The sequence below is a fragment of the Saccopteryx bilineata genome, chromosome 12, assembly GCF_036850765.1.
Source record: "Saccopteryx bilineata isolate mSacBil1 chromosome 12, mSacBil1_pri_phased_curated, whole genome shotgun sequence".
In the NCBI taxonomy this organism is placed as follows: domain Eukaryota; kingdom Metazoa; phylum Chordata; class Mammalia; order Chiroptera; family Emballonuridae; genus Saccopteryx; species Saccopteryx bilineata.
In genome coordinates this window covers 22271482-22295950 of record NC_089501.1, presented here as the reverse complement: position 1 = coordinate 22295950, position 24469 = coordinate 22271482, and the positions used below count along the sequence as shown (strand labels likewise).

Genomic DNA, 24469 nt, shown 5'->3' with positions numbered 1-24469 from the left:
TCAGGGGGCCGCATGCAGCCCGCAGGCCGTAGTTTGGGGACCCCTGATCTATAACATAGTTTTAATTGCTGCCTGATATAGCATCAGAGTGTAATTTATTTAAATAATCATGTATAATAGACATTTAATTCGTTTATATTTATTTACCATCATAAATAACATTATAATGAACGTGCTTGTGCATATCACTTTGCACTCTCCATTCCGCCCTAGGGCTATAATTATTGAGCCAACACGTATTTCAAGGTACAAGTTGGTTCTGAGGTAAGCCTTTCCTTATCACTATATAAATTGCTTTTCAGTGCTTAAGAGATGAATTGCTCTTACCCAGTGGTGTCCGGGGTGGACTGAAGTAATAAAACAGGTTCCTAGAACATTTGGAGGGTCTCAAATGAAAGGCTACGCTGCCTGATATTTCTACTCACTCTTTGAATCTTATGTTCTTAAAATGGTTAGAAAATATCCAAATAGTCTCAACTTTGAAGATGGTATAAAGGGTAAGTTTCATGCAGTACCAGCAAGATAATTTGCAGGGCTTACTGCAAAATAAAAATGAGGAACCCCATGTTCATAAATTCCTGAGAATGTCTAGACAGAAATAGCAGAGCATTAAAGCAAGCATGAGCCTTCTGAGTCATGTGCAACTAACTACACAGGTCTCAGGTGTACAAAGTGGCCCTGTTCTCATGCTCACCCAGAAGTTATCTGCCACTTGCTCATATACCTTCAGTTGTCAGACCTACCTTTTTTATATCTCTGAAATTCATATTCTTACTGAATAGATGGAGAATCCTTTATGCAACTGCTAATATAACCATTTGTTACTTTCCATTAATTATATCCCACCACATTTTCCTTACACTTCATATAGAGGGGAAAATCACTCTAATTTTATAAACAAATAATGTCCTCATCTGTCAGTGATAAGTTTAAATTTACAGCAAACACACTTAACCCAGTAAAGATGAAGCTTCCATAAAAATAACATTGAAACACAAACCTCATTCACTAATGTTATTTTTCCACACCCTGAAAGCCTGTGTATGTTTGTAAGTACATGTTTTAAATCAATAAACACAGCATACTTTTTTTTAAAAGTTTTTAATTTAAAAAGTCCTGGTCTGTGTGTTCACATTGAATTAAAGAAATCAACGCAAAACTAGAGGAAATCAGGCAATGGTCTGAAATTCAGCAGCCAAGAGACATATTATAAGCAATGCCTCCTTTGCTATTGCTTTTGGCTTGGTTTCCATGGAAATGTATATTCACTGCAAGCCAAGGTATTTTTTTTTTTGTGGTCTTAGCTACAGGGGGAAAAAAAGTAGAAATAAATACAGAGAGGTAGTCAGAAAAAAATGTTGATTTTAAATATGGGCGAGCCATCTGAAGCCTTAGAAAGTGAATGAAATTCTGACTGGCTCATCTAGTCTTGAATATTCTGTGAGTAAATGGCAACATTAACCAAAGAAAGCCATAAAATACATTTATGTTAGCACCAATATATTAAAACAGGTGTTAGGTATAATCTTAACCTTTGATTATTTACTTATTAAACAATCCTATATTAGGTGCCCACTGTATACCAGATACATGTTATATGCCAGAGTTACAGAAGAAGTTTAGTTTATTTCTGTGTCTGGTAAAAAGGTTGAAGAATGTTAACTTATTAAGCATTAAACAAACAGGTATAGGTCATCTTCTTGGTGTTGGACTCTGTAGAATACAAAGACAAATATAAAAGCAAGTAAGACTGTTCCTATAGGTATAAAATGGAATTGGTGGAAGAATTGAAAGGCACTTAAAATAACTGCAATATAATGCAATAGGATAAGGCACCACTGAACAGGTTATAAGTTTCCACAGATACAGTCCATACAACTTAATGCAAAAATATAAAAGTACTCTCAATTCGTTTTTAATTAGAGGAGGCAAAAAAAGAAATAAAAAGAGTCACATGAGTAAGGAATATAAGAGACAATAAGAGAATGAAGGTGGAGATGAGTAAATTTAAGGGAAAAAGAAAAGTAAAGCAAGAACGTAGGGAAAAAATTATAGGACAAGAGCAGATAAGAAAAAAGAAATGAGGAGAAAAGGAACAAGACATAAAATGTCATGACGAATGAGAGATATTGGGGTCAGGTGCCTCAGAAGGAGAGAAATGTAGAAAGACGGAGGTCTGTGAATTAGTGTTAGAAGAAAAAACAGTACCTCGAACTTATTCTAGAGTTTCCTGAGTCCTTTGTATAATTGATCGAGTTAGGACCAAGCCACAGGGAAGGACATCTGTGGAAATGCTCTCCGGTTCTTGGAAGGCGCTGGTCCCATACAGAGTATGTAGGATGATGATACATACTTAGAACAAGGAGCATGCAAAATATATAATCTAAAGATTGCATTTCTTATCACTGCCAAGTTTCACACCTTTGTTTTATCTAAGAAAAGTAATTTGTCCAACAAGTGATTTAGAATAAAATCTATGTCACATGTTTCCTGTTAGAAATTTCTTTTAATTTAACAGAGGCAAATTTGAAACATCACCTTCATTATTTAAAATCAAAGAAAAACCCCTGGCCGGTTGGCTCAGGGTTGGCTCTCCACCCCTCCCCCTCTCCTTCCTCTCTGTTCCTCTCTTCCCCTCCCTCAGCGAGGCTCCATTGGAGCAAAGATGGCCCGGGCGCTGGGGATGGCTCCTTGGCCTCTGCCCCAGGCACTAGAGTGGCTCTGGTCATGGCAGAGCGACGCCCCGGAGGGGCAGAGCATCGCCCCCAGATGGGCAGAGCCTCACCCCTGGTGGGCGTGCCGGGTGGATCTCGGTCGGGCGCATGCGGGAGTCTGTCTGACTGTCTCCCCCGTTTCCAGCTTCAGAAAAATACAAAAAAATAATAATAATAAAAATAAATAAAATCAAAGAAAATATTCAATACTTTCATGATGAGCACTATATAGTTGTTCCAGATACAGAGAAGCACTTTTTCATGGACCAAGTAGTTACCAAGGAGATTGAGTCAATAAATGTATCATTTGTTAAAGATGCCAAGATTTCTAAGGAAATATAATATTGGCAGGCAACTCACTTTGGATGGTTATGTGGGTTTGCATTAAAAACCATGTAGCTTAATATTTAACATGGTTATTTTAATTGTGTTATTAAGAAATGAAAAAGAAAAAAAGGAAAACATGTTAGCAGACAAATCTGCACAATTCTGTCTAAACACCCCCTACTCAGATGCTTCAAGAATATGTGTTCACAGCATTATTTTAAAACCACTTGATCGAGAGAACTGCCCCTACTCAGAAAAATAAAACAAGCCAGTGATGAGTCAGTCTTTCTTTATAAATGTATATTAGACCAGGATGGAAATTTAAACACTAACAGGTAATGTCTTATCACTCTATGTTGCATAGTAATAAACTTCTAACTAGGCATAAAACTCCAGAGATTAAAATATGGTAGTGGGGAGGGGAGGTTTAATTTCTGACTTTGTATTTTAAAATAACTTAACACTACCATTCTCTGGATGAGAAGAAGGTAAACCCTAAGGCCAGAGAATATTGGTAATTACAGACTACTACACAATGTGGTTATCTTTCCTACTTATACCAGCCACACACATACCACCATCACCAGCCTTTGCTAGTTTTAGTTTCTCTATGGTCTACAGCAGATTAGCTTCCCATAAAATATATCCATGATAGTCACTATTTTCTCTGAAATAAAGTTTTGTCCTGTGACAAACTAAATTCTGTAATTTATAACACACTTCAAGATTTCTGGATGAAGCTAACACATTTGGACTCTGAAAGCAAGTTCAAATTGTTCCAACTTGGGAGAGCAGAAAATGTGAACATTGGGGTGTGTATCTGAATTTTGACCAAAGCAAACATGATCTTTTGGAACATTCAAAGAGCAGTCTGCAGAGCCACAGGCCTGAGGATTGTAGACAAAAACCTCACAGAGCATCGTCTATCTAAATGCAGAACTGAAATGGAATATTTGTCACCGCATCTGCACACACGGATGTTCCTACCATAGTGGTTTTCCTGTAAAGCAGGTGCTTGTGACATCAGCTGGTTTTGATACCATATGAGAAGTGCTCAGCCTTCAGATTCTTTGTTGACTTTTTTGCTCACGCTTGTTATAGGAACTTTTCTCTTTTAAGCCATTTTTATTCCCAGCTCCCCACCAATTATTTAAGGATGTTTAGTTATGCAAACATTCTATAGAAAACCATCTTTCATTACTCCTCCTTAAATTCAAAGTACTTTGGTTAATGTCCTCCCAATATTATTGTCATTGGATCCAAAACCACTAACCTTTTAAACACAGAGCAAGAGAGGGGTGAGCTGGAGAGTGGAAGTCAGGGAGAGGCTCCTTTCTTGGTAATCTTAGCTGCACATGTCAAGAGTTTTGGAGGTTGTGCTGGTTAAGTTTTAGGGGGGAAAAAAACACTTGTGCTCTTCTCCTGCATCATGGTGATTTGGAGAATTAAGTATAGAGATCTTTCACTCTGAAAAATATCCCTAGGGTTTCTCAAAGAGAGAGGGCTTATGAAAGCGAGTAGTTATTTTTTACTGTCTCTATACCCATAATGCCGAAACTTCTCATGTCTGGTTTGCAAATTGCGTTGCTGTATTTCTGTGGCAGGCTGTCAGACAAAGAGAGAAGGGGTTTTGTAAACTGAGATGAACTAAATAGTGTGGTCTAATCCCGCCTCGTTTGTGTTTATGCATGCTTCACTCTAGGATTTACAGCTTTAGTTCATGGAAAGACAGAATAAACGCAGTGAACACAAAGAATCCAAGCCTTGTGTTTCTGGAATTAGGATCAGGTTCAGGTGGAAATTCATTGAAAGATTCATCTGTAAATAAGATACAGAAATAGAGAAAGGTGGGGGGGGGGGGAATCAAACTTCCTCTTGGCTTTCATTTAAAATTATCTCAAAAAAGAAAGAGCAACATCCTTGTATACACTAACTATAAGAATGGACACGTTGACAAGTTTGGGGTTTGGTTTTGTTTTGTTTTAAAAGAAAGTAGTTCTCAGTCTTGTTCCTTCTCTACAATGGTTTTCTCCATTTCTGACCCAAAGTTCCTGCCACCAGAAGTACCAATCCAGTGTTAGAGATTCTACTTTTTTTTTCCTCTGCCATGCATCTGGAAAATTCTTGTACTTATAACCCATCAGGCTTGTCAGTGAAGAGACGGCAGTAATTGACAGAGGGCAGGGACTATGTCCTGAAAGGTTAGGAGTAGAATGTAAGCTATGTCTAAAATGTTTCCACCAAGGCTATTCTGCCTTATTAAGCTGTTTCAAAGACTACATTCATTCTTCTTCACTCCAGATCAAGTTGACTGATAAGGAGCTTCTATTATTTCTTCTCACCTGGATAAGAAAGGGTGTACGTGTTATGAGAGGACTTATTGTTAGACTGGTACGTGTCCTTTGTGTTCATGTTTCCCTTTGGTCCTTCATGGCCTTATGGCTTTTATGAGCTTTCACCTTGAGAGAGCTGAGGGCAGCTGTGGAGCAGACGGTTACCCTTTTAACTACATAGAAATGGTAGGATGTGCCCTGGCCGGTTGGCTCAGCGGTAGAGCGTCGGCCTAGCATGCGGAGGACCCGGGTTCGATTCCCGGCCAGGGCACACAGGAGAAGCGCCCATTTGCTTCTCCACCCCTCCGCCGCACCTTCCTCTCTGTCTCTCTCTTCCCCTCCCGCAGCCAAGGCTCCATTGGAGCAAAGATGGCCCGGGCGCTGGGGATGGCTCCTTGGCCTCTGCCCCAGGTGCTAGAGTGGCTCTGGTCGCAACATGGCGACGCCCAGGATGGGCAGAGCGTCGCCCCATGGTAGGCGTGCTGGGTGGATCCCGGTCGGGCGCATGCGGGAGTCTGTCTGACTGTCTCTCCCTGTTTCCAGCTTCAGAAAAATGCAAAAAAAAAAAAAAAAAAAAAAAAAAAAAAAAAAAAAATGGTAGGATGTGACACTTATAGCAAAAAAAGTCAAAATACGAAAATCTATCTGTGGCCTTATTGCATTCCTGTCTTATAAATGATCTCATCAGTGATATCATAAAACTGATTCATGTGAAAAAAAAAGGAGCAGGTCTGCAGTGATTAATGTAGTGAAAATAATGGTTAAATAATCTGAGGAAGATGCAGAAATCTTTATGGATTGGACCAACCATTAGAAAATAATCTCTTATAATAGGAAATGTCACGTAGCCTTTAAAATGTGTAATGAACAAGGACATTTACATTTAACAACATAAAAAATGTTTGCTTCATATGCTAAAGTAGAAAGTATAAATGAGAAAACATTTTGTCAACTTCTGGATAAAACATGGCAGACTCATCGATTCACTTGTCTTTGTTCCAACTTGAAATCTCATTCAAATTATATTAAAACTGTTTTCTTTTTTTTTTTTTTTTTTTTTTTCAGAATAAACACTTTTATTACACGTACTAAGACAGGAAGGAGGAAGGAGGATTTATTTGCCTTTCCGGGCCTTGATTTTCCTCAGATAGAACTCCAGCTCCTTGCCCTCTAGCACATAGCCATCTGCTCGGCCACACTGGCCCGGTCTTGAAGCAATGCAGGCAAGAAGCTTGCCCTGCTGGAACTGCTCTTCTAGAAGGCTGCTAATTTTGGCATTCTTTTTCCTTTCATCGTATTTCTTCTGAATTTTCTTTGATCTTTTTTTGTTCAAAATCTCTTCTTCCTCAGGAGTCAGCTTGGCTCCCTTCTTGCGGCCCAGGGGCAGCGCATAGTGTGACTCGTACCACTGCCGGTATGGTGTGCTGTCAACGAGCACGATGCAGTTCTTCACTAGGGTCTTGGTGCGGACCAGTTCGTTGTTAGATGCATTGTAGACAACGTCAATAATCCGTGTCTTGCGCGTACAACACTCGGAGCCCCAGGAGAAGTTGCCCACGTCCAGCCTCAAGGCTCGGTACTTCTTGTTGCCTCCCCGCACACGGACTGTGTGTATTCGGCGGGGGCCAATCTTAGTGTTGGCAGCAGGGCGTCCCAGCTCATATTTTCGCTTTTTGTGGTAGGGTTTTCTCTTGCCTCCGGTCTTGCGGCGCTTGTGCCAGTTGTCCCTAGAAATGCCCATTGCTTGGCGCCGGCAGAAAAGGAAGGACGTACAACGTCACGGTGCGATTTGTAAAACGAAGTACTGCCGGAAAGTGGTCTAAAACTGTTTTCTAAGGTATAAATCCAAAAGATAAAGCAAAAGGGAAAGAAAATAGCAACCAATTAGAGATGTCATCAAATATTAGAAACTGGGGCCCTGGCCGGTTGGCTCAGCGGTAGAGCGTCGGCCTAGCGTGCGGAGGACCCGGGTTTGATCCCCGGCCAGGGCACATAGGAGAAGCGCCCATTTGCTTCTCCACCCCTCCGCCGCACTTTCCTCTCTGTCTCTCTCTTCCCCTCCCGCAGCCGAGGCTCCATGGGAGCAAAGATGGCCCGGGCGCTGGGGATGGCTCTGTGGCCTCTGCCTCAGGCGCTAGAGTGGCTCTGGTCGCAACATGGCGATGCCCAGGATGGGCAGAGCATCGCCCCCTGGTGGGCAGAGCGTCGCCCCATGGTGGGCGTGCCGGGTGGATCCCGGTTGGGCACATGCGGGAGTCTGTCTGACTGTCTCTCCCTGTTTCCAGCTTCAGAAAAATGAAAAAAATATATATATATATTAGAAACTGGAAAGTGCATGAAGGAACAATAATGGGCCAGGTAGAATAACGGCAGTGGAAACTCAAGTGACTGCAGACATGGCCAGAATCCTCCTGTATTAAGGCATATTAAGTTAAATATATGCACTATTGATTGATTAAGTAGATAGACTGATAAAGGGCAGTAGGCAGATAGATAGATAGATAGATAGATAGATAGATAGATAGATAGATGATAGACAGATAGATAGATAGATGATAGATAATAGATACATGTATGCTTTACAAAAAAATCTATTGAAAATTGTTTATATAAAGAACTTCAAATTCTAGGACTAGTGTATTTCATAAAATAATTTGGAAAATATGTATCCTTTCACATTTTTAAGTTGACATTTAAATTTTCTATCATAAGCCTGACCTATGGTTGTGCAGTGGATAGAGCATCGACCCAGAATGATGAGGTCGCCAGTTCGAACCCCTGGGATGTCCAGTCAAGACACATAGAAGAAACAACCAATGAACAACTAGAGTGAAGCAACTACTTCATGTCCCCACTACCCTTTCTGTAAAATAAATTTTTAAGTCTTTTAAAAAAAATAATAAAATAAATTTAAAAAATAAATTTTCAATTATAAGTTTAATTATTTGCAAAGTATTATATATACTATCTAGCATATTATAAATATTTATATATTTTAAAATTTTTTATCCAATTTTGAATGTATATAATAGGATTTTAATACCATTCCAATTTTTTGGCCACTGACATGCATTTTATTATTATTATTTTTCTCTTTTCTGAAGCTGGAAACAGGGAGAGACAGTCAGACAGACTCCCGCATGCGCCCGACCGGGATCCACCCAGCACGCCCACCAGGGGCGACGCTCTGCCCACCAGGGGGCGATGCTCTGCCCCTCCGGGGGGCTGCTCTGCCGCAACCAGAGCCACTCTAGCGCCTGGGGCAGCGGCCAAGGAGCCATCCCCAGCACCCGGGCCATCTTTGCTCCAATGGAGCCTTGCCTGTGGGAGGGGAAGAGAGAGACAGAGAGGAAGGAGGAGGGGGTGGAGAAGCAAATGGGCGCTTCTCCTGTGTACCCTGGCCGGGAATTGAACTCAGGTCCCCCGCACGCCAGGCCGACGCTCTACCGCTGAGCCAACCGGCCAGGGCCTGACATGCATTTTAAAAACACATTTAAGCCCTGGCCGGTTGGCTCAGCGGTAGAGCGTCGGCCTAGCGTGCGGAGGACCCGGGTTCGATTCCCGGCCAGGGCACACAGGAGAAGCGCCCATTTGCTTCTCCACCCCTCCGCCGCACTTTCCTCTCTGTCTCTCTCTTCCCCTCCCGCAGCCAAGGCTCCATTGGAGCAAAGATGGCCCGGGCGCTGGGCATGGCTCTGTGGCCTCTGCCTCAGGCGCTAGAGTGGCTCTGGTCGCAATATGGCGACGCCCAGGATGGGCAGAGCATCGCCCCCTGGGGGGCAGAGCACCGCCCCTGGTGGGCATGCCGGGTGGATCCCGGTCGGGCGCATGCGGGAGTCTGTCTAACTGTCTCTCCCTGTTTCCAACTTCAGAAAAATGAAAAAAAAAAAAAACACATTTAAAAGATCTTCTTTGATAATTATTCTTTCTTCTCTTGAATTTGTCTATTTATTATACCTCTCTCACAGATATTATAATGAAGTATGTACTTTTTTTTATTTAGATAATTAATTTTAACAGGGTGACATTGATCAATTAGAGTACATAGATTCAGACAAGACATCTCCAGATCATTTTGACATTTGATTATGTTGTATACCCATCACCCAAAGTCAAATTGTCCTCCTTCACTTTTATCTGGTTTTCTTTAAGCCTCTCCCTTCCCCCCACCCCCTCCCTCTCCTTCTTTCCCCTCCTCCTGGTAACCACCACATTCTTGTCCATGTCTACGAGTCTCAATTTTGTGTCCCATCTATGTACGGAATCATACAGTTCTTAGTTTTTTCTGATTTACTTATTTCACTGAATATGGGGTTGCATGTGTCTTTACATACCAATGTTTTTTAGTTTGGGGGGTATATACCCAGTATTCTTGTCTGGAAGTTCTTTTCTTTCAGAACTTTAAATATTGGGGTCCACTCTCTTCGGGCTTGTAGAATTTCTGCAGAAAAATATGATGATAGCCTAATGGGCCTTCCTTTATATGTTGTATTCTACTTTTCCCTGGCTGCCTTGAGGATTTTTTCTTTGTCATTGGTTTGTGATTAGTTCATTACAATGTGTCTTGGAGAAGGTCTGTTTGGGTTAAGGTAACTTCATGTTCTGTTTGCTTCTTGGATTTGAGGCTGTAATTCTTTCCACAGGCTTGGGAAGTTCTCATCTATTATTTGTTTGAATATGTTCTTCATTCCATTTTCTCTCTCTTCTCCTTCGATATACCCATTATTCTTATGTTGCTCTTTCTGATGGAGTCAGACAATTCCTGTAGGGCTTTCTCATTTTTTTTAATTCGTGAGTCTCTCTCCTCTTCTCTCTGTAATGTCTCTAGTTGCCTGTCTTCTATGTCACTAATTTTCTCCTCTATCTGGCCTGTTCTATTAGCTAAGCTTGTTACCTCATTTTTCAGTTCATGTATTAAGTTTTTCATCTCTGTTTGATTCCTTTTTATAGTTTCAATTTCCTTGGTGATGTATTTCTTTTGTTCATTAAACTGTGTTTTGAGCTCTCTAAATTGCCTTTCTGTGCTTTCTTGTATTTCCCTGAGTATTTTTAGGACTTCAATTTTTAATTCTCTGTCATTTAACTTCAAGGTTTCCAAGCAATTGAAATATTTTCTAGAGATTTTTTGTCATCTATCTGAGCTACTTTTCTGTCTTTTGTATCCATGATATCCTTAATGGCATTTGAGAGTGGTATTATTAATAACACTAATAAGAGATAATTTTTTAAATTTATTTATTAAATTTAATGCAGTAACATTGATAAATCAGGATACATATGTTGAAAGAAAACATCTCTAGATTATTTTGACATTTGATTGTGCTGTGTACCCCTCCTCCAAAGTTAAATTGTCTTCTGTCACCTTCTATCTGGTTTTCTTGTGCCCCTCCCATCCCCCAACCCCTCTCTCCTTCTTTGCCCCATCCCCTCTCCCCCAAACCCCCACCCCTATTGCCATCATATTCTTGTTCATGTCTCTGAGTCTCATTTTTATGTCCCTTCTCTGTATGGATTCATATAGTTCTTAGTTTTTTTCTGATTTACTTATTTCACTCTGTATAATGTTATCAAGGTCCATCCATGTTATGGTAAATGATCCGATGTCATCATTTCTTATGGCTGAGTAGTATTCCATAGTATATATGTACCAAAGTTTTTTAATCCACTCGTCCTCTGACGGACACTTGGACTGTTTCCAGATCTTCGCTATTGTGAACAATGCTGCCACAAACATGGGGGTGCATTTCTCCTTTGGAGCCGTTCTATGGTGTCCTTGGGGTATATTCCTAAAAGTGGGATAGCTAGGTCAAAAGGCAGTTCGATTTTCAGTTTTTTGAGGAATAAGAGATAATTTAAAAAATAAAATAAAATTTAAAAAATACAGTGAAAAAATGAAAATTCTATGATGATAAGTGGAACAAAAGCTACATAGAACAAGGAGCCAGAACTGAGGGGAAATGACAAAGAGATTTTAAAAAATGAAGTAAAAAAACACACAAAAATGCCATAAAGAAAAATATAAATCCAGAATAAAATAATTTGTCGATAAATGATAATCAAATGAGAAAAAAAGAAAAAGAAAAAAGAGAAAAGAAGAAAAAAATTAAGGTTTTTGAAATGTAACTCTCATAAAAAAGAAACAAGAATAAAAAATCTAACACCTATGGATAATGAAGTTCAAAAGGAAAAGGAAAGAATAAGATGGAAAGAAAATAAAATGACCAAAGTGAAAAAAAAGACAAAAATGAAAAAAGTTATAAAAAATATAATCTTTTCCTGGTTTTGAGAGGTAGCTTCTTCTTCTTTTTTTTTTTTCTTTCTTTTTGGCAGGTGGCACTGTACTACAGGTTTTGCCCCTGTGAGGTTCTTGAGTAGAGATTTACTGATGTGCCGCTATGGCAATGATGGAGGCTGGGCCTCAGTCCCGTTGGTAGGCGGGGCTTGTTAGGGTTTTCAGGCTCGGACAATGGGAGCGTCAGTTTTCCAGGTGCCTCTCCTCACATCTCTCCCTCCTGAGCTAGCAGCCTGAGGACTTAGTTGTAAGGTTGCCCCAGCCACTACTTACAGAGCAAGAGGCTCTAAGAGCAACTAAGTCCTTCCTCCAGCACCATTCAAAGCACAGTTCTGGGTAAGGCTGTGCCAACCAGAGCTGCCAGCAACAGCAGACAGGGCTGGAGTTGATTACTGATCAGTCTAGTATGCCTCAGTGCTCCACAGGTCTAATCTCCACAGGCTTTTCTCCCTTGTGCCTGCAGCAAGCTACATGCACGCCCAGCCCCCATGACTTCCACTGCACTGGGAGGTCTGCTCTGCAGGAATGTGCTTTGTGACCTCTATGGGCTCACAAGGCACCCCGCCCAGACAGATTCAGGCGTAGAGATCTTGGCCCTGGTGCACTTCTTGTGCTGTTGGTCGGGAGCCGAGACCACACAGAAATGCTGGCTACAGCCCACACAGAAGTCCACCACTGACCATCTCGAGCCTAGCTTCTCTGACCGTGAATGTGCATGCCCATGCCAGAGGCGCCAGGTGGAGCTACTCGCAAACCGCCTGTGATCACAGACCGGGAGCACACAAAGCCCAAAGCCGCTCTAGTGCTGGCCTCCATGGGCAACCCATTCTGCCAGCCTTCTTTGGAGCCTGCTGCCTGCACTAGTCCCACGTGCAATCTCAGGCCAAGCCAGCGCCTCCTCTCCTCTGCTTGATCATCCACCCTAGCCCAGCTTTTTCCCTCTGCCCCAGATCCTCCGATTCTCTCAGTTCCAGACAAAAGCTGCCCTTCCTCAGATTAGTGAGGAAAGCGGACTATTCCGTTCTCCATCTTGTTTCCTTCAGAGTGGATTATATTATATATTTAGCCACCTTTTTGCACAATCATACTTTTGTCTAGTGTGTGTATATTTCAGGTGCTCCTGAGATTTTTTTCTCTGTCTCTAGTTGTTGAATTTGTTGAAATTTCAGGGGGAGATATAGGGAACACCCCTCACAGTGCCATTTCTATGATGTCACCAAAGTATGTACTTTTATGCTTCGGAATCCTTTATTGATCTTCTATCATACTTCTCTGTAACAAAAACATATTAAACACTTTAAATATAAAAATTAATTTCTGGGTACCACAAAGCTTTAAGTAATCACATACATTCTAGTTGAGTTATTATGTCAAGTATTATTACTACATAATTGGTCAAAATATCATAAATTTTTTAATTATTATAAATTTTTATAATAATTAAACATAAAAAATAAAGTTGCATTAGAAATGTAGTTTTTAATTAGATAAATGAGGGAATGGTTTAAGCACCCTAATTAAAGAAGGCTTCCTGAGGTTATATTATATCTTGCACAATGAACTTCAGTAAGATTTAGAAGGGTGAGTGAGTGATAGATCTCCTTTGCAAAGTGGAAAAGGGGTGATTTTGAAAGAGAAGGTGGCGAAAGAGAACCACCACATCATCTTCATTTCATATGTTCTCCAAAGGCCAAACAATTTTAGGAAAGGGTTTTTGGAGACATTGAGTAACTGGAAATTGATTTCTCTAAAGCTATCCATACCCATTTACCCTTTGGAAAGTCCAAGACTCTGAGGGTACTAGCACTTCTTTGAAAACCACTGGCTTAAATAAGAAGGTAATTTATTTCACTGAATAAAAAGAGTAGAGTAAGTTACTCCAAGGTTAGTTAACTTAGCAACCCAATAACCAAAGATTAAAAGTATCTCTAGCTTTCTGCTTTGCCACTCTTAGTGTAAACACTTTCCTTTTAAGCTAGCATCTTTCTTAGCTGCAAGATGAGAACTGTATATGTAGGTCACAAACAGATATGAAAATGTCCAAAGAAAGAAGCCAACTCATTCTGTGTGTATCTCTTAGAAAAGAGAACCCTTCCCCTGAGATAACCAAGCCAACTTGCTTTTATGTTTCATTGGTCAGAATAGCATCACATGCCTAAGCCAATTGCTAGCAAAGGAAAAAATCATGATTGACTTCTATGATTTAAGATCTATGTTTGGGGCTGTGGGTGGGGTCAATCCCTCCCTCCAAAGCACATGGCCATGGGGGAGGAGGGTACCTGAGCAGACTTGAGATTCTGAAGGAAAAATGAAGGGAGTTGGGGGTGTACACTGGGTAAATCAACAGCATCTCTAGAAATGTATATTTTTTAAACATAAAAGGAAAAACATTAGAATGCTAACATTGGTGCTGAGTGGTGTTTACTGTCTTACTTTTGCTTATTTATTTAAATATTTCCTAAAATTTATAATAAAATACACAAGATGAAAAATACTGTCAAAATACTTACTCAATATATGAGATTATCACAGACAATATTTGAGTGAAAGTAAAACTATCCTAGAGAAAAAAGGCAAATTAGGGCCACTGCATTGTGCATGGTGCTCAAATATTTTCTAAACATTAAGGTTTTTGTAGACCCAGTAAAAGTATACTTCTACCTTTCTAAAGAAAAGGCAAGTAACTTTGTAAATGTTGATTCACATAGCTGGAACAGTGAAAAGAGCCCTAGCCCATTCCCCCAGCAATATCTGGCGCTAAACAAGTGTGGTGAGATAAGAAATAACTGAGTTTTTAAAGTTATCTACAACAGGTTCTAAAGTTTAGTTGTCCAATTTCTAGACTCTAGACAACCTTTAGGTTCTAGATTTTAAAACCCTTACAATTAAACTTTTGAATCTGTGAATCAGTGAACATTAGGGCTTAAGGTGAACAAGATAATGTCTCAGCAAATGTGCAAGAAGAAACAACTTAATAAAATAAATAATTGCCAGACAAGTGATAAAGTAATGTGTACTGTCAGTGAAATTGTAAGGAGCACAAAGGAGAGAGTGACCACTTGATATAAAGGGCTGGGGAAGGTTTGGGGCCTAATGTTTCCACTGCCTGGAGAAAGAGTACCTAGCATCAGGAACCAAAACAAACAGACAATAAAAAGAATCTGCCCCAGAAAAGACACCAATGAGCTACTCAGCAAGAATCACTTGAAACAGCATAGTCCTGAGTTGAGGAGCACTGGAGAAATATGGGGGGTAGGAGAATGAATAGGATACCAACTACCACACCAGCAATTTCAGAGATGGGTTCCTCTAACAAAAGCAATTTAAAAGATAACATGCTATGCAATCTGTAAAAACACTTGCCTACACCTTATTAGTGACAATAATAAAATATGTACCTGGCCTGACCAGGCAGTGGCGCAGTGGATAGAGCATCAGACTGGGATGCGGAGGACCCAGGTTCAAGACCCTGAGGTCACCAGCTTGAACGTGGGCTCATCTGGTTTGAGCAAAGCTCACCAGCTTGGAACCAAGGTCGCTGGCTTGAGCAAGGGGTTACTCGGTCTGCTGTAGCCCCACGGTCAAGGCACATATGAGAAAGCAATCAATGAACAACTAAGGTGTCGCAACAGAAAACCGATGATTGATGCTTCTCATCTCTCTCCATTCCTGTCTGTCTGTCCCTATCTGTCGCTCTCTCTCTCTGACTCTCCTGTCTCTGTCACAATAAATAAATAAATAAATAAATAAATAAATAAATAGTGAATATTTTGAAAGACAAGTAAAAAATATGAGATTATTATATACTCAAGCACTACACTTGAACTTTTGCAAATCTGTCCAATATGCTACATTATCACTAGACCAGAACTATTCCAACCCTGACCAACCACAAAAAAAGTCCAAGAAACCAATGATGAAAATCACAGGCAAAGTGAAACCTGTGTTTACATCTATTGGCCAGCCACATAAGAAATAAGACCTCAGAACCTGACACAGATACATGGTGTCTCCTTTTCTCTAACCCTCAGGGAAAGAATGAAGTAACAACTTTCCTATTTTCTATAAAATTTTATTGGGTAATATAAAATAAATCTGAATAAACAATGAATAGAATGTTCATGGATTTATTTTTAAAGAATTATAAGACGCCTGACCAGGCGGTGACACAGTAGATGGAGCATCGAACTGGGATGCAGAGGACCCAGGTTCGAGACCCCGAGGTCACCAGCTTGAGCGCAGGCTCATCTGGTTTGAGCAAAAGCTCACCAGCTTGGACCCAAGGTCACTGGCTCCAGCAAGGGGTTACTTGGTCTGCTGAAGGCCCGCGGTCAAGGCACATATAAGAAAGCAATCAATGAACAACTAAGGTGTTGCAATGCGCAATGAAAAACTAATGATTGATGCTTCTCACCTCTCTTCGTTCCTGTCTATCTGTCCCTGTCTATCCCTCTCTCACTGACTCACTGTCTCTGTAAAACATAAATAAATAAATAAATAAATAAATAAATAAATAAATAAATAAAATTTAAAAAAAATTATAAGACATTTTTGCCTCTCAAATTGACAAAAATTATGAAATGGTATCAACACCAAAATCTTTAGGATTTGAGGAACTCTTTAATCATATTGATAAAAGAAAACACAGTGTATATTTGTGAGCATTCATGGACATGAACTCAAACACACGAAAGAGTGTTATCATTAATGTTCTACTGCAGAGACATTCTACTTAAATTCTACTCTGGCTTCTGAAATTTAAGACCAATGATTTCTAATATATTTTTTTTCCTGGTAAATCTCACAGCAGCAAGCATTGAAATTTTTCATTGTTCCAATGATTTTCAAGTTACATTCAAAATTAGGGACATGTTTTGCAAAAAAACTTCATTGCCTGTTTAATGTGTTTCCCAAAGTTCTTTGAACGGTAAATGTTGGCAGAGGGACATTTTCCACGGTTATTTCTCCAATTTTCTCTTACTAAAAAATTACACACACACATATGCACACAACACACACACACATATGGCAAAATAGTCTTGTTTTCATCAGAACTCCAGATTGAGCTTGCTGAGTGTCCACAAGCTTTGCCTGCTGGTCAGTTTTGTCACCCACAACACATTTCAAATCAATCACCATCAGGTGACCTGCCTGGCTACTCCAGAGCATTCTTGTTTCAGTAATGAAGGTGCTCTCCACAATTACTAATCTTTAAGTAGTTCACAAACTAACTCAGCCATAGTGGCTTATGCTCAGTTCACCTTGGCTCTGACTCTGATACTCATCAGAAAGGAGAGTTTAGTTAATAATATGATTTATTTTTTTTATTTTTTATTTATTTATTTATTTATTTATTTATTTTTACAGAGGCAGAGATAGACAGGGACAGACAGACAGGAACGGAGAGAGATGAGAAGCATCAATCATCAGTTTCTCGTTGCGCGTTGCGACTTCTTAGTTGTTCATTGATTGCTTTCTCACATGTGCCTTGACCGCGGGCCTTCAGCAGACCGAGTAACCCCCTGCTGGAGCCAGCGACCTTGGGTCCAAGCTGGTGAGCTCTTTGCTCAAGCCAAATGAGCCCGCGCTCAAGCTGGCCACCTCGGGGTCTCGAACCTGGGTCCTTCCGCATCCCAGTCCGACGCTCTATCCACTGCGCCACCACCTGGTCAGGCAATAATATGATTTAGAATTTAGTGAGCACCTACAATATGCAAAGCACTGTTCTAAGCACCTTCCTCATTTGAAACCTCGTTAAACTTCACTTAAACTCTTTGATTCCTGCATCATCATACAGAATGTAACTGAGGCCCACAGAAGGTAAGTGATGAGCCTGCATTCAACTCACTGGGAAATAAAGAATCTGAACTCAGGTCTGTCTGACCCCTAGTTCATCTCCTAACCCCTTCACCAAATCACCTTTTCAAACTTTAATCCTCAAAGGCTCTGCTTTCAGCCTCTGTGTGAAAAATAAATAAATAAATAAATAGGAAGAATCAACCTCAAAATACAAAATGCAGATCCTATGGCTTGTATTTTCTTTAATCAGAAGGGGATAGTCCTTGACTTTATTCTTTTTTTTTTCTTTCATGTTACAAATTAACTTCCTCCAAAGAGAATAGCTAGCTTATTTGAATATAACAGCTCAATTTATTTAGTGTATTTCCTCACTCTCAAAGGTAGCATTTATTCAAGAAAAATTCCTTGGTGCAAAGAACAATCAATTGTCAGATTCATTTTGAAGTTAGTTGTAAGATAATATATCTTTTTGAGAATCAAAAGAATATGAAAAATAATACGATAAATAATACTTGGCTGTCTGGCAGCTAACTTAACAAAGTTTCAATTTGCAAAGGGCTTGCTTCTTGAAAACAAGAACTTTGTTTTACGCTTCATGAACTCTAAATACCTAATTGTTAAATAAGGGCTTAAATGAATAAACATATTCTAGAAAACAGTTTGTCACACAGAGGTAAGCAATCGAATCATTTCGAACAGAAATTAACATGAACAGAAATATAAACATTTTACAATAGCTCCAATGGTTCCACATTCTTACTAACTTATAATGTGAGACTTGTCAAACTTTTTTATTTTAGCCATTCTAGTGAGTATATTTGAAATACTATCTCATTATGGTTTCAAATTGCACTTCTGATCACTAATGACGTAGTCTTTCACATTTTTCAGGTAGAATTATTATCCGATATTTGGCTTTGTTTGAGGGTTTCATGTTCCTACAAATGATATTGTTTTCCAAACTTTGTTTTCCAGTTTTTAATAGCTAGTATATAATAATTCAGTTGATTGTTTTATATCAATCTTTTATCCTAAAATTTGGCTGAATTAACTTTTTAGTTCTTGTAGTTTGTTTGTTTTTTTTGTAGATTCTACAGAATTTTCTTTATACAGAGGGTACTTGGTTTACGACAGTCTCGAGATACGACATTTCAAATTTATGATGCTCACTTCCATAAAAACTAAAAAAAAAAAATTGAGATGTGAATGTTTCAGCTTACACCATTAGCATTGTCCTTACAGTCTATGTGGGAGAACTAGTTTGGTTGAGTGCGGCAGAAGAATACACAGTACAGTGTACAGTACAGTATATTTATGTTCTTTTCCTTGTTCTGCGGCTTAGTTGTGTTTTTATGTTCTAGATTGTGATTTTAAAACTGTGTTAGGATAGGTAAGTGACTTAAGCTAGGGTTTGTTTTGACTTACACCAAAATTTGAGTTACGTCACTGTCATAGGAACAGAACTAGGTTGTAACCCAAGGACCCCCTGTACTTAATTATATATCTGCAAATAAAAACAGTTTCACTTCTTCATTTCAATTCTGTATAAGATTTTTTTCTCTTTCCTTATTATACTGGCCAGGATTTCAGAATAATGTTGACTAGAAATGATAGGAATGGACACCCTTGCCTAAATCTCAGTCTTGGGCCTTTAGTATTTTACCATTGAATAAATATATGTTACGTTAGGCTTTCTATAGATGCCTTTGACAGATTAATAAAAATTTATTTTAGTCTTAGTTTGCAAAATGTTATTTTCTTAACCATGGAAGGATGTTGGTTAACTTTTATAATTGATGAATATTTTTTTATTCTGAAATTCAAATTTTTAGGTTATTTTTTTATTAATTTTATCAGCAGTCCATGAGCTCTTGTGATGAGAAAACTAATGATAATGAGGGACACTTAAATTTAGAATTTGAAATTGTATCATCAAATGTAAAACATCAAGGAAAAAGGTAATCAGACATTAGGAAGATCTAGAGGGATATTTAACAAAATCCCTACAACATACTCAAAAGACTCCTAGATAGTAAAAGAAGATAATTTTGCAATTTACTGGGGTATAATTTCTCAGTCAATATTATTAAAATAACCATTTCCTACTGATATTTAATTGTGATTTGTCAATGGTCAAGTGTATATTTTGTAGACACCTAAAAAGCAACAACAAAAAATTGCATTGCTTTCTTTTCCAAAGTCATTATTTAGTGTAGCTTTTAATCCCATATTCTACTTCTTACGTCATTTTACGTGCCTAAGGAATTCAATTAAACTAGTTGATTGTTTTGAATTTTCATTTAGCTAGTCTTATAGATCTCAAAGCAATACATTTTCACAATTTAATGAAGAAAACCCTGCTTTATGCTTAAGTAAGATGAAATGGAATAAAGGTATAGTTATTCTATGGCCAGGATAAGTATGACTTTAACAAACTAACCCAAATAAAGAGATGCTCTGCTCTCTGTCTTATAAACCTGTAAGGTGCCTACCCCTAGTTATTTGGAGAGCCATAAAAAGGCTTTATGAAATCACAAGAAAATCTCACACTGGAAATCAATCTGAGGAGTAAAACCTTTTCTTAGGAAGACTCTTAAAATGTGCACGCCATTGTGGAGGGCTAACAAAAACCTGAAGCCATTATCTTCAACTATGGTCTCACTTATTATATCAGCAACATTTACCCTGGGAAGCAATTAGCAAAACAATAGACAGACATTAGATAAAAAAATTAAGTATTGAAGAATAGGGTTGTTTTCTTTAACTAGACAAACTTATCAGTAAAAGAAAACAGGTGATCTCTCCTAGAGTCCACGGACTCAGCAGACATGCAGTATCTGTTCTAGGTGAGGCTGAGCACAGCTTGGGGCTGGGCATGCACAGCAGGCCTGCTCCTCAGTAGGCCACTGTTTCAGAAGGTGAAGGGCCCCAAAAAGGAGAGTCAAGGGGAGGTTGAGGGTGGCATCCTGGAGAAGATTGAAAACGTAAAAATAAACTTTGCTGACCATAACAGCTTATCTCAACCAGTCCTACAGACTCCACTGTTCACTGAGAAATAAATCTTCATTACCAAACAAATAGTTCAAAGACAAACTAGGTTATCTGGAGAACATTTTGAATAGAGGGAAAAAAAGTGACTTATTTCCAGAAGCTGCTCCCAAATACCTCCCCTTCTGATCTGTCCTGTTTTCTCCTCCTTTTGACCTTCGACAACTACAATTAGAATCACTTCTTTGAATAAGAACATTGTTCCTCAAACCTCAGTCATGGAAAAAAGAAAGACTGTCAAGGACTCTAGTGTTAATATTAAATATACTTCATGTTGTTTAAATATGTGCAAATATAAAAGCAGGTGTGAGTATTTTATATTTATAAGTCTTACAGAACTATAGAGTTAAATAACCTTATAACTTATTTAAATTAAGTGAAATAATAAGCCAATGTAAATTAAATTTATAACATTAATGCAGAGACAGTTTAGTAAATACTAAAACATTAATATAGTATTAAATCCTGTGGCAATGAGTTCTTTTGAGTCCAGAGTCTTGAAATATAGGACATTGATTGGTGACTCAATTTCTCCATCATCTGTCTCTAAATGAAGTACTGTGAATCCTCCATAGGAAATATATATCTCAGACAGGAACAGATAGGAAGGGAAAGAGTTAAGAAGCATCAACTCATAATTGCGGCATCTTAGCCTTAGCTGTTCATTGATTGCTTTCTCATGTGTGCCTTGACTGGGAGGCTCCAGCCAAGTCAGTGACCCCTTGCTCAAGCCAGCTCAAGACAGCAACCTTTGGGCTCAACTCAGTGACCATGGGGTTATGTCTATGATCCCATGCGCAAGTCAGTTGAGCCCATGCTCAAGCTGGCCACTCGGGGCTTTGAACCTGGGTCCTCAGGATCCCAGGCCAACATTCTATCCCTTGCACCACTGCCTCATCAGACTAAAATTTTAATTTTTATACCTCACCTTATTCTCTGTCCCTGTAAACCCTGGTTCCACCAGACTGACAGCATACAAGTAAGGCCTTAAACTTCAGAAGAACATCCCATGGAATAGTGCCACAGGGTGTTTCCTTGTGCCAGGGCACTGGGGAGGTACGGAGAGGACCCAACTCTTGAATATTGGTTCTAACAAATTACCACTGGAATGTCTGTCACTACCTTCTGCTTGACCCTACCAGGCTACTGTCTCTGAGCCTTGGTTTGGGGCAAGGGAATCCTTTCTAAGGTAACCTGTGGCCCCTTACTTACTACACCACCTCTCTTCTCGGGGAAACACGTCCTCACAGCAACTCCACTCGAGAGCCAGGTGCAGGTTTCCCATCCTCCTAGAACCCACACACCCCATGGAATTTTCCTGCCCAGAATCTTTTCTTAGCTTCTTTCCTCCAATTCAGAGAGCCAGGGGGGTCCTGAAACCTGACCTGGGAAAAGCACTGAGAAAAAGATACACACAGAGTGAGAGAGAAAGTCAGAGAGACAGATGACTGCCCATTCTGGGAAATAGACAACCTCAGTCCATTTCCCATCCCTGCTGTGTTGGCTGTGTGATGTGCCATTGAGCATCATGTTCTTCAACTTTAAAATGAATAATAACCAATGAGATAATCTATGTAATGATCCTGGCACAGCATAGTAGTTCAAAAAGAAAAATGTATTATATTCTGAAGTCCAAAGTAAGAATGCGGCACCTGAACTCATTGGGGGTCAAAACATTAATAGACTGCTTGGCTAATATTTGGGCAATGGTTAAGCCATGGAGAATTAAAGCCAATACACAGTAGCTCTATAGTAGATACAGAATAGGTAGGATGCTATTCTTGCCTTTGAGTACTTAGTTCAAAGAGGAACTCCCATCTATTTAAATGACAATTTTTGAGAAGTGTAGAAAGAACTAGAAATGAAAAGCACTAGGTTCCTGCTGCTGTTTGCACAACATATTTGCTCTGGTTAATAAGCTAAACACTTGACTACTCTAAGTTTCATGATACTCCTCTTTAAGGCCAAGATCTTGTTTTCCATTATGCCTACCTTAAAGATTACTATATCACCCAATAGGTCCTGAGACACTAGTAAATGTAAGATATTTTTAGTGATTTTCAAAATCAAAATGATATCCCGTTCAGTTCCCTCATTTTACAGATGACAAATCAGAATCCCAGAGAGTTTTCATGATTATCTGATAACAAAGTCAGAGCGAGAACTTGCACTGAGGACTAAGGATGCCTCTCGCCCAGGTTAACCACATCAGCTACCCCCAACCAACCTCCACCCCCTCCTCGCTCTCTCATCGCAAGCCCAAAGCACCCTGTACACATTGAAAATTAATCTGGAATTCTTGTTTTAAATTCTGAAGTGATAGAATAGGCAAGCAATCAGAGTTCAGAGTTGGGGAAGGTTTCATAGCGATGCGATTCTAGAGCAGGTGCCCCGGAGCTCACAGGATCTTATTTCAATTCCCAGTCCAGTGCCATTTTTTATGAGTACATCAATAAACTGCCCCAGCACTTAGCACTCCCTGGGACCTCTTTAAAGGGCTCCCGGCTCTCCTACGCTGCCCAAGAAGGCTAATTAGTGAGCCTATCTCAGATCCTCTGCTCCAGACTTTCACAGAGCTGCGCACTTTTGTGGCCTATCAATCGTTTCCCACTTTTCATGAGGTGGCTTGTTTTGGTCCATGTGACACCCTGACACCTCCACTCACTCGTGAAAACCCTCACCCTGGCGGGTTTGGGCCCTGTTTACAGGAGAAGTTTTACTCTCAGTGCTTTTGACTTGGAGCACAATTTGAAAAGACTCAGCTCATAAAGTCTTACAGTTCCTTTGTTGGCCTTATCATGACCTGAACATTTTGTTAACAAAGCACCCCGTTAATGTTTGGACCACAAGAACCAAAGTGCCTGGGGCTGACGGTGTTGCCAAAGTGGTGCTTGCTCCTAAAAAGGGAAAGTTTTAATTCTATTTTCAAAATAAGTCATCTTACCCCAGCTATATTAGGAAATGTCATCAATCAGTCCAAGAAGCCTGCAGTGTGTGGGTGAGTGGTGCTGAGTGGGGAGGGGTATGAATGAATTCCCTTGTTGTGATGGCTTCCCAATATCATAAACTTCACCTCCTGTAGGGGGCAGATGAAGTCCCACTTATATGAAGTACAACAGCCCTGGCTAACATGGGCTTGAAACTAGGCTTTTTAATTATAGAATATACAAAGGCACACTCAGAGGGTGCAGCCAGGCTGATATCTAATGACTGGGCAGAGTTTGCAATACAGCAAAGGTGATTTGAGGGTCGAAAGACACAGACAATGATCCAATTGATTTCCTGGACAAAGTCACTCTCAGTACAGGACATCCCTGGAGTCCTAAGAGTTCTAAATAAGATTCCTACAGAAGTGAATTTTTAAAAGTTTTCCTCCTACCTAAACCAGAATGGAAGGCAGCAATCTTACATTCCCCGGGAGGAAAGTCATTGTCAAGAGGATAGGTATCGCTGTATTGCAGGTGTTTATGGGAAGGAGCTGAAATACTCAGCAAGGGAACCTAGACTACAGACATACTGCTCTCAAGCACAGATCCCATAGGGAGAGATGACTGAACAAAGAGAGGTTGCTGGAGGCCTACAACAATCAGACTCCATCAGCCCAGGTGCAAGACAAAGCCATCCTGTGCCATACACCTGAGTGGTAGGGAGAGCCTACATTCTCTGGAGGAAAAGACCACCAGGAAGTAGAACAAAGGGGAAGGAAGGAAGACCAAGACAACCAGGCACTGGGCATAAACGTGTTTGACCCTTCTGCTCTCTGGGGATTTGCAGGTCATCTCAGTATACCCTTACACCTCTAAAAAATGAGCTCTTTCTTTCCCCAAAGCTTCCCCCCAATCCTGAAGAATCATATTCTTTCCCTCTCTTTTGTAGAAACCTTCTCAACCCCATTTTGCTTTGAGAAATCTGCGCATTCTAGAGTTTCTGTCAATATGTAATACGTCATTCTATAA

The 24469-nt window shown here is 39.8% G+C and overlaps 1 protein-coding gene across 1 annotated transcript; it reads right to left on the bottom strand.

The window, feature by feature from the left end:
* Positions 1-6414: 6414 nt before the first annotated feature.
* Positions 6415-7157, bottom strand: LOC136316130 (small ribosomal subunit protein eS8). Its single transcript, XM_066247920.1, has one exon. The coding sequence runs from the start codon at positions 7113-7115 to the stop codon at positions 6489-6491; it is 627 nt and encodes a 208-aa protein (XP_066104017.1). The 5' UTR covers positions 7116-7157; the 3' UTR covers positions 6415-6488.
* Positions 7158-24469: the final 17312 nt, after the last annotated feature.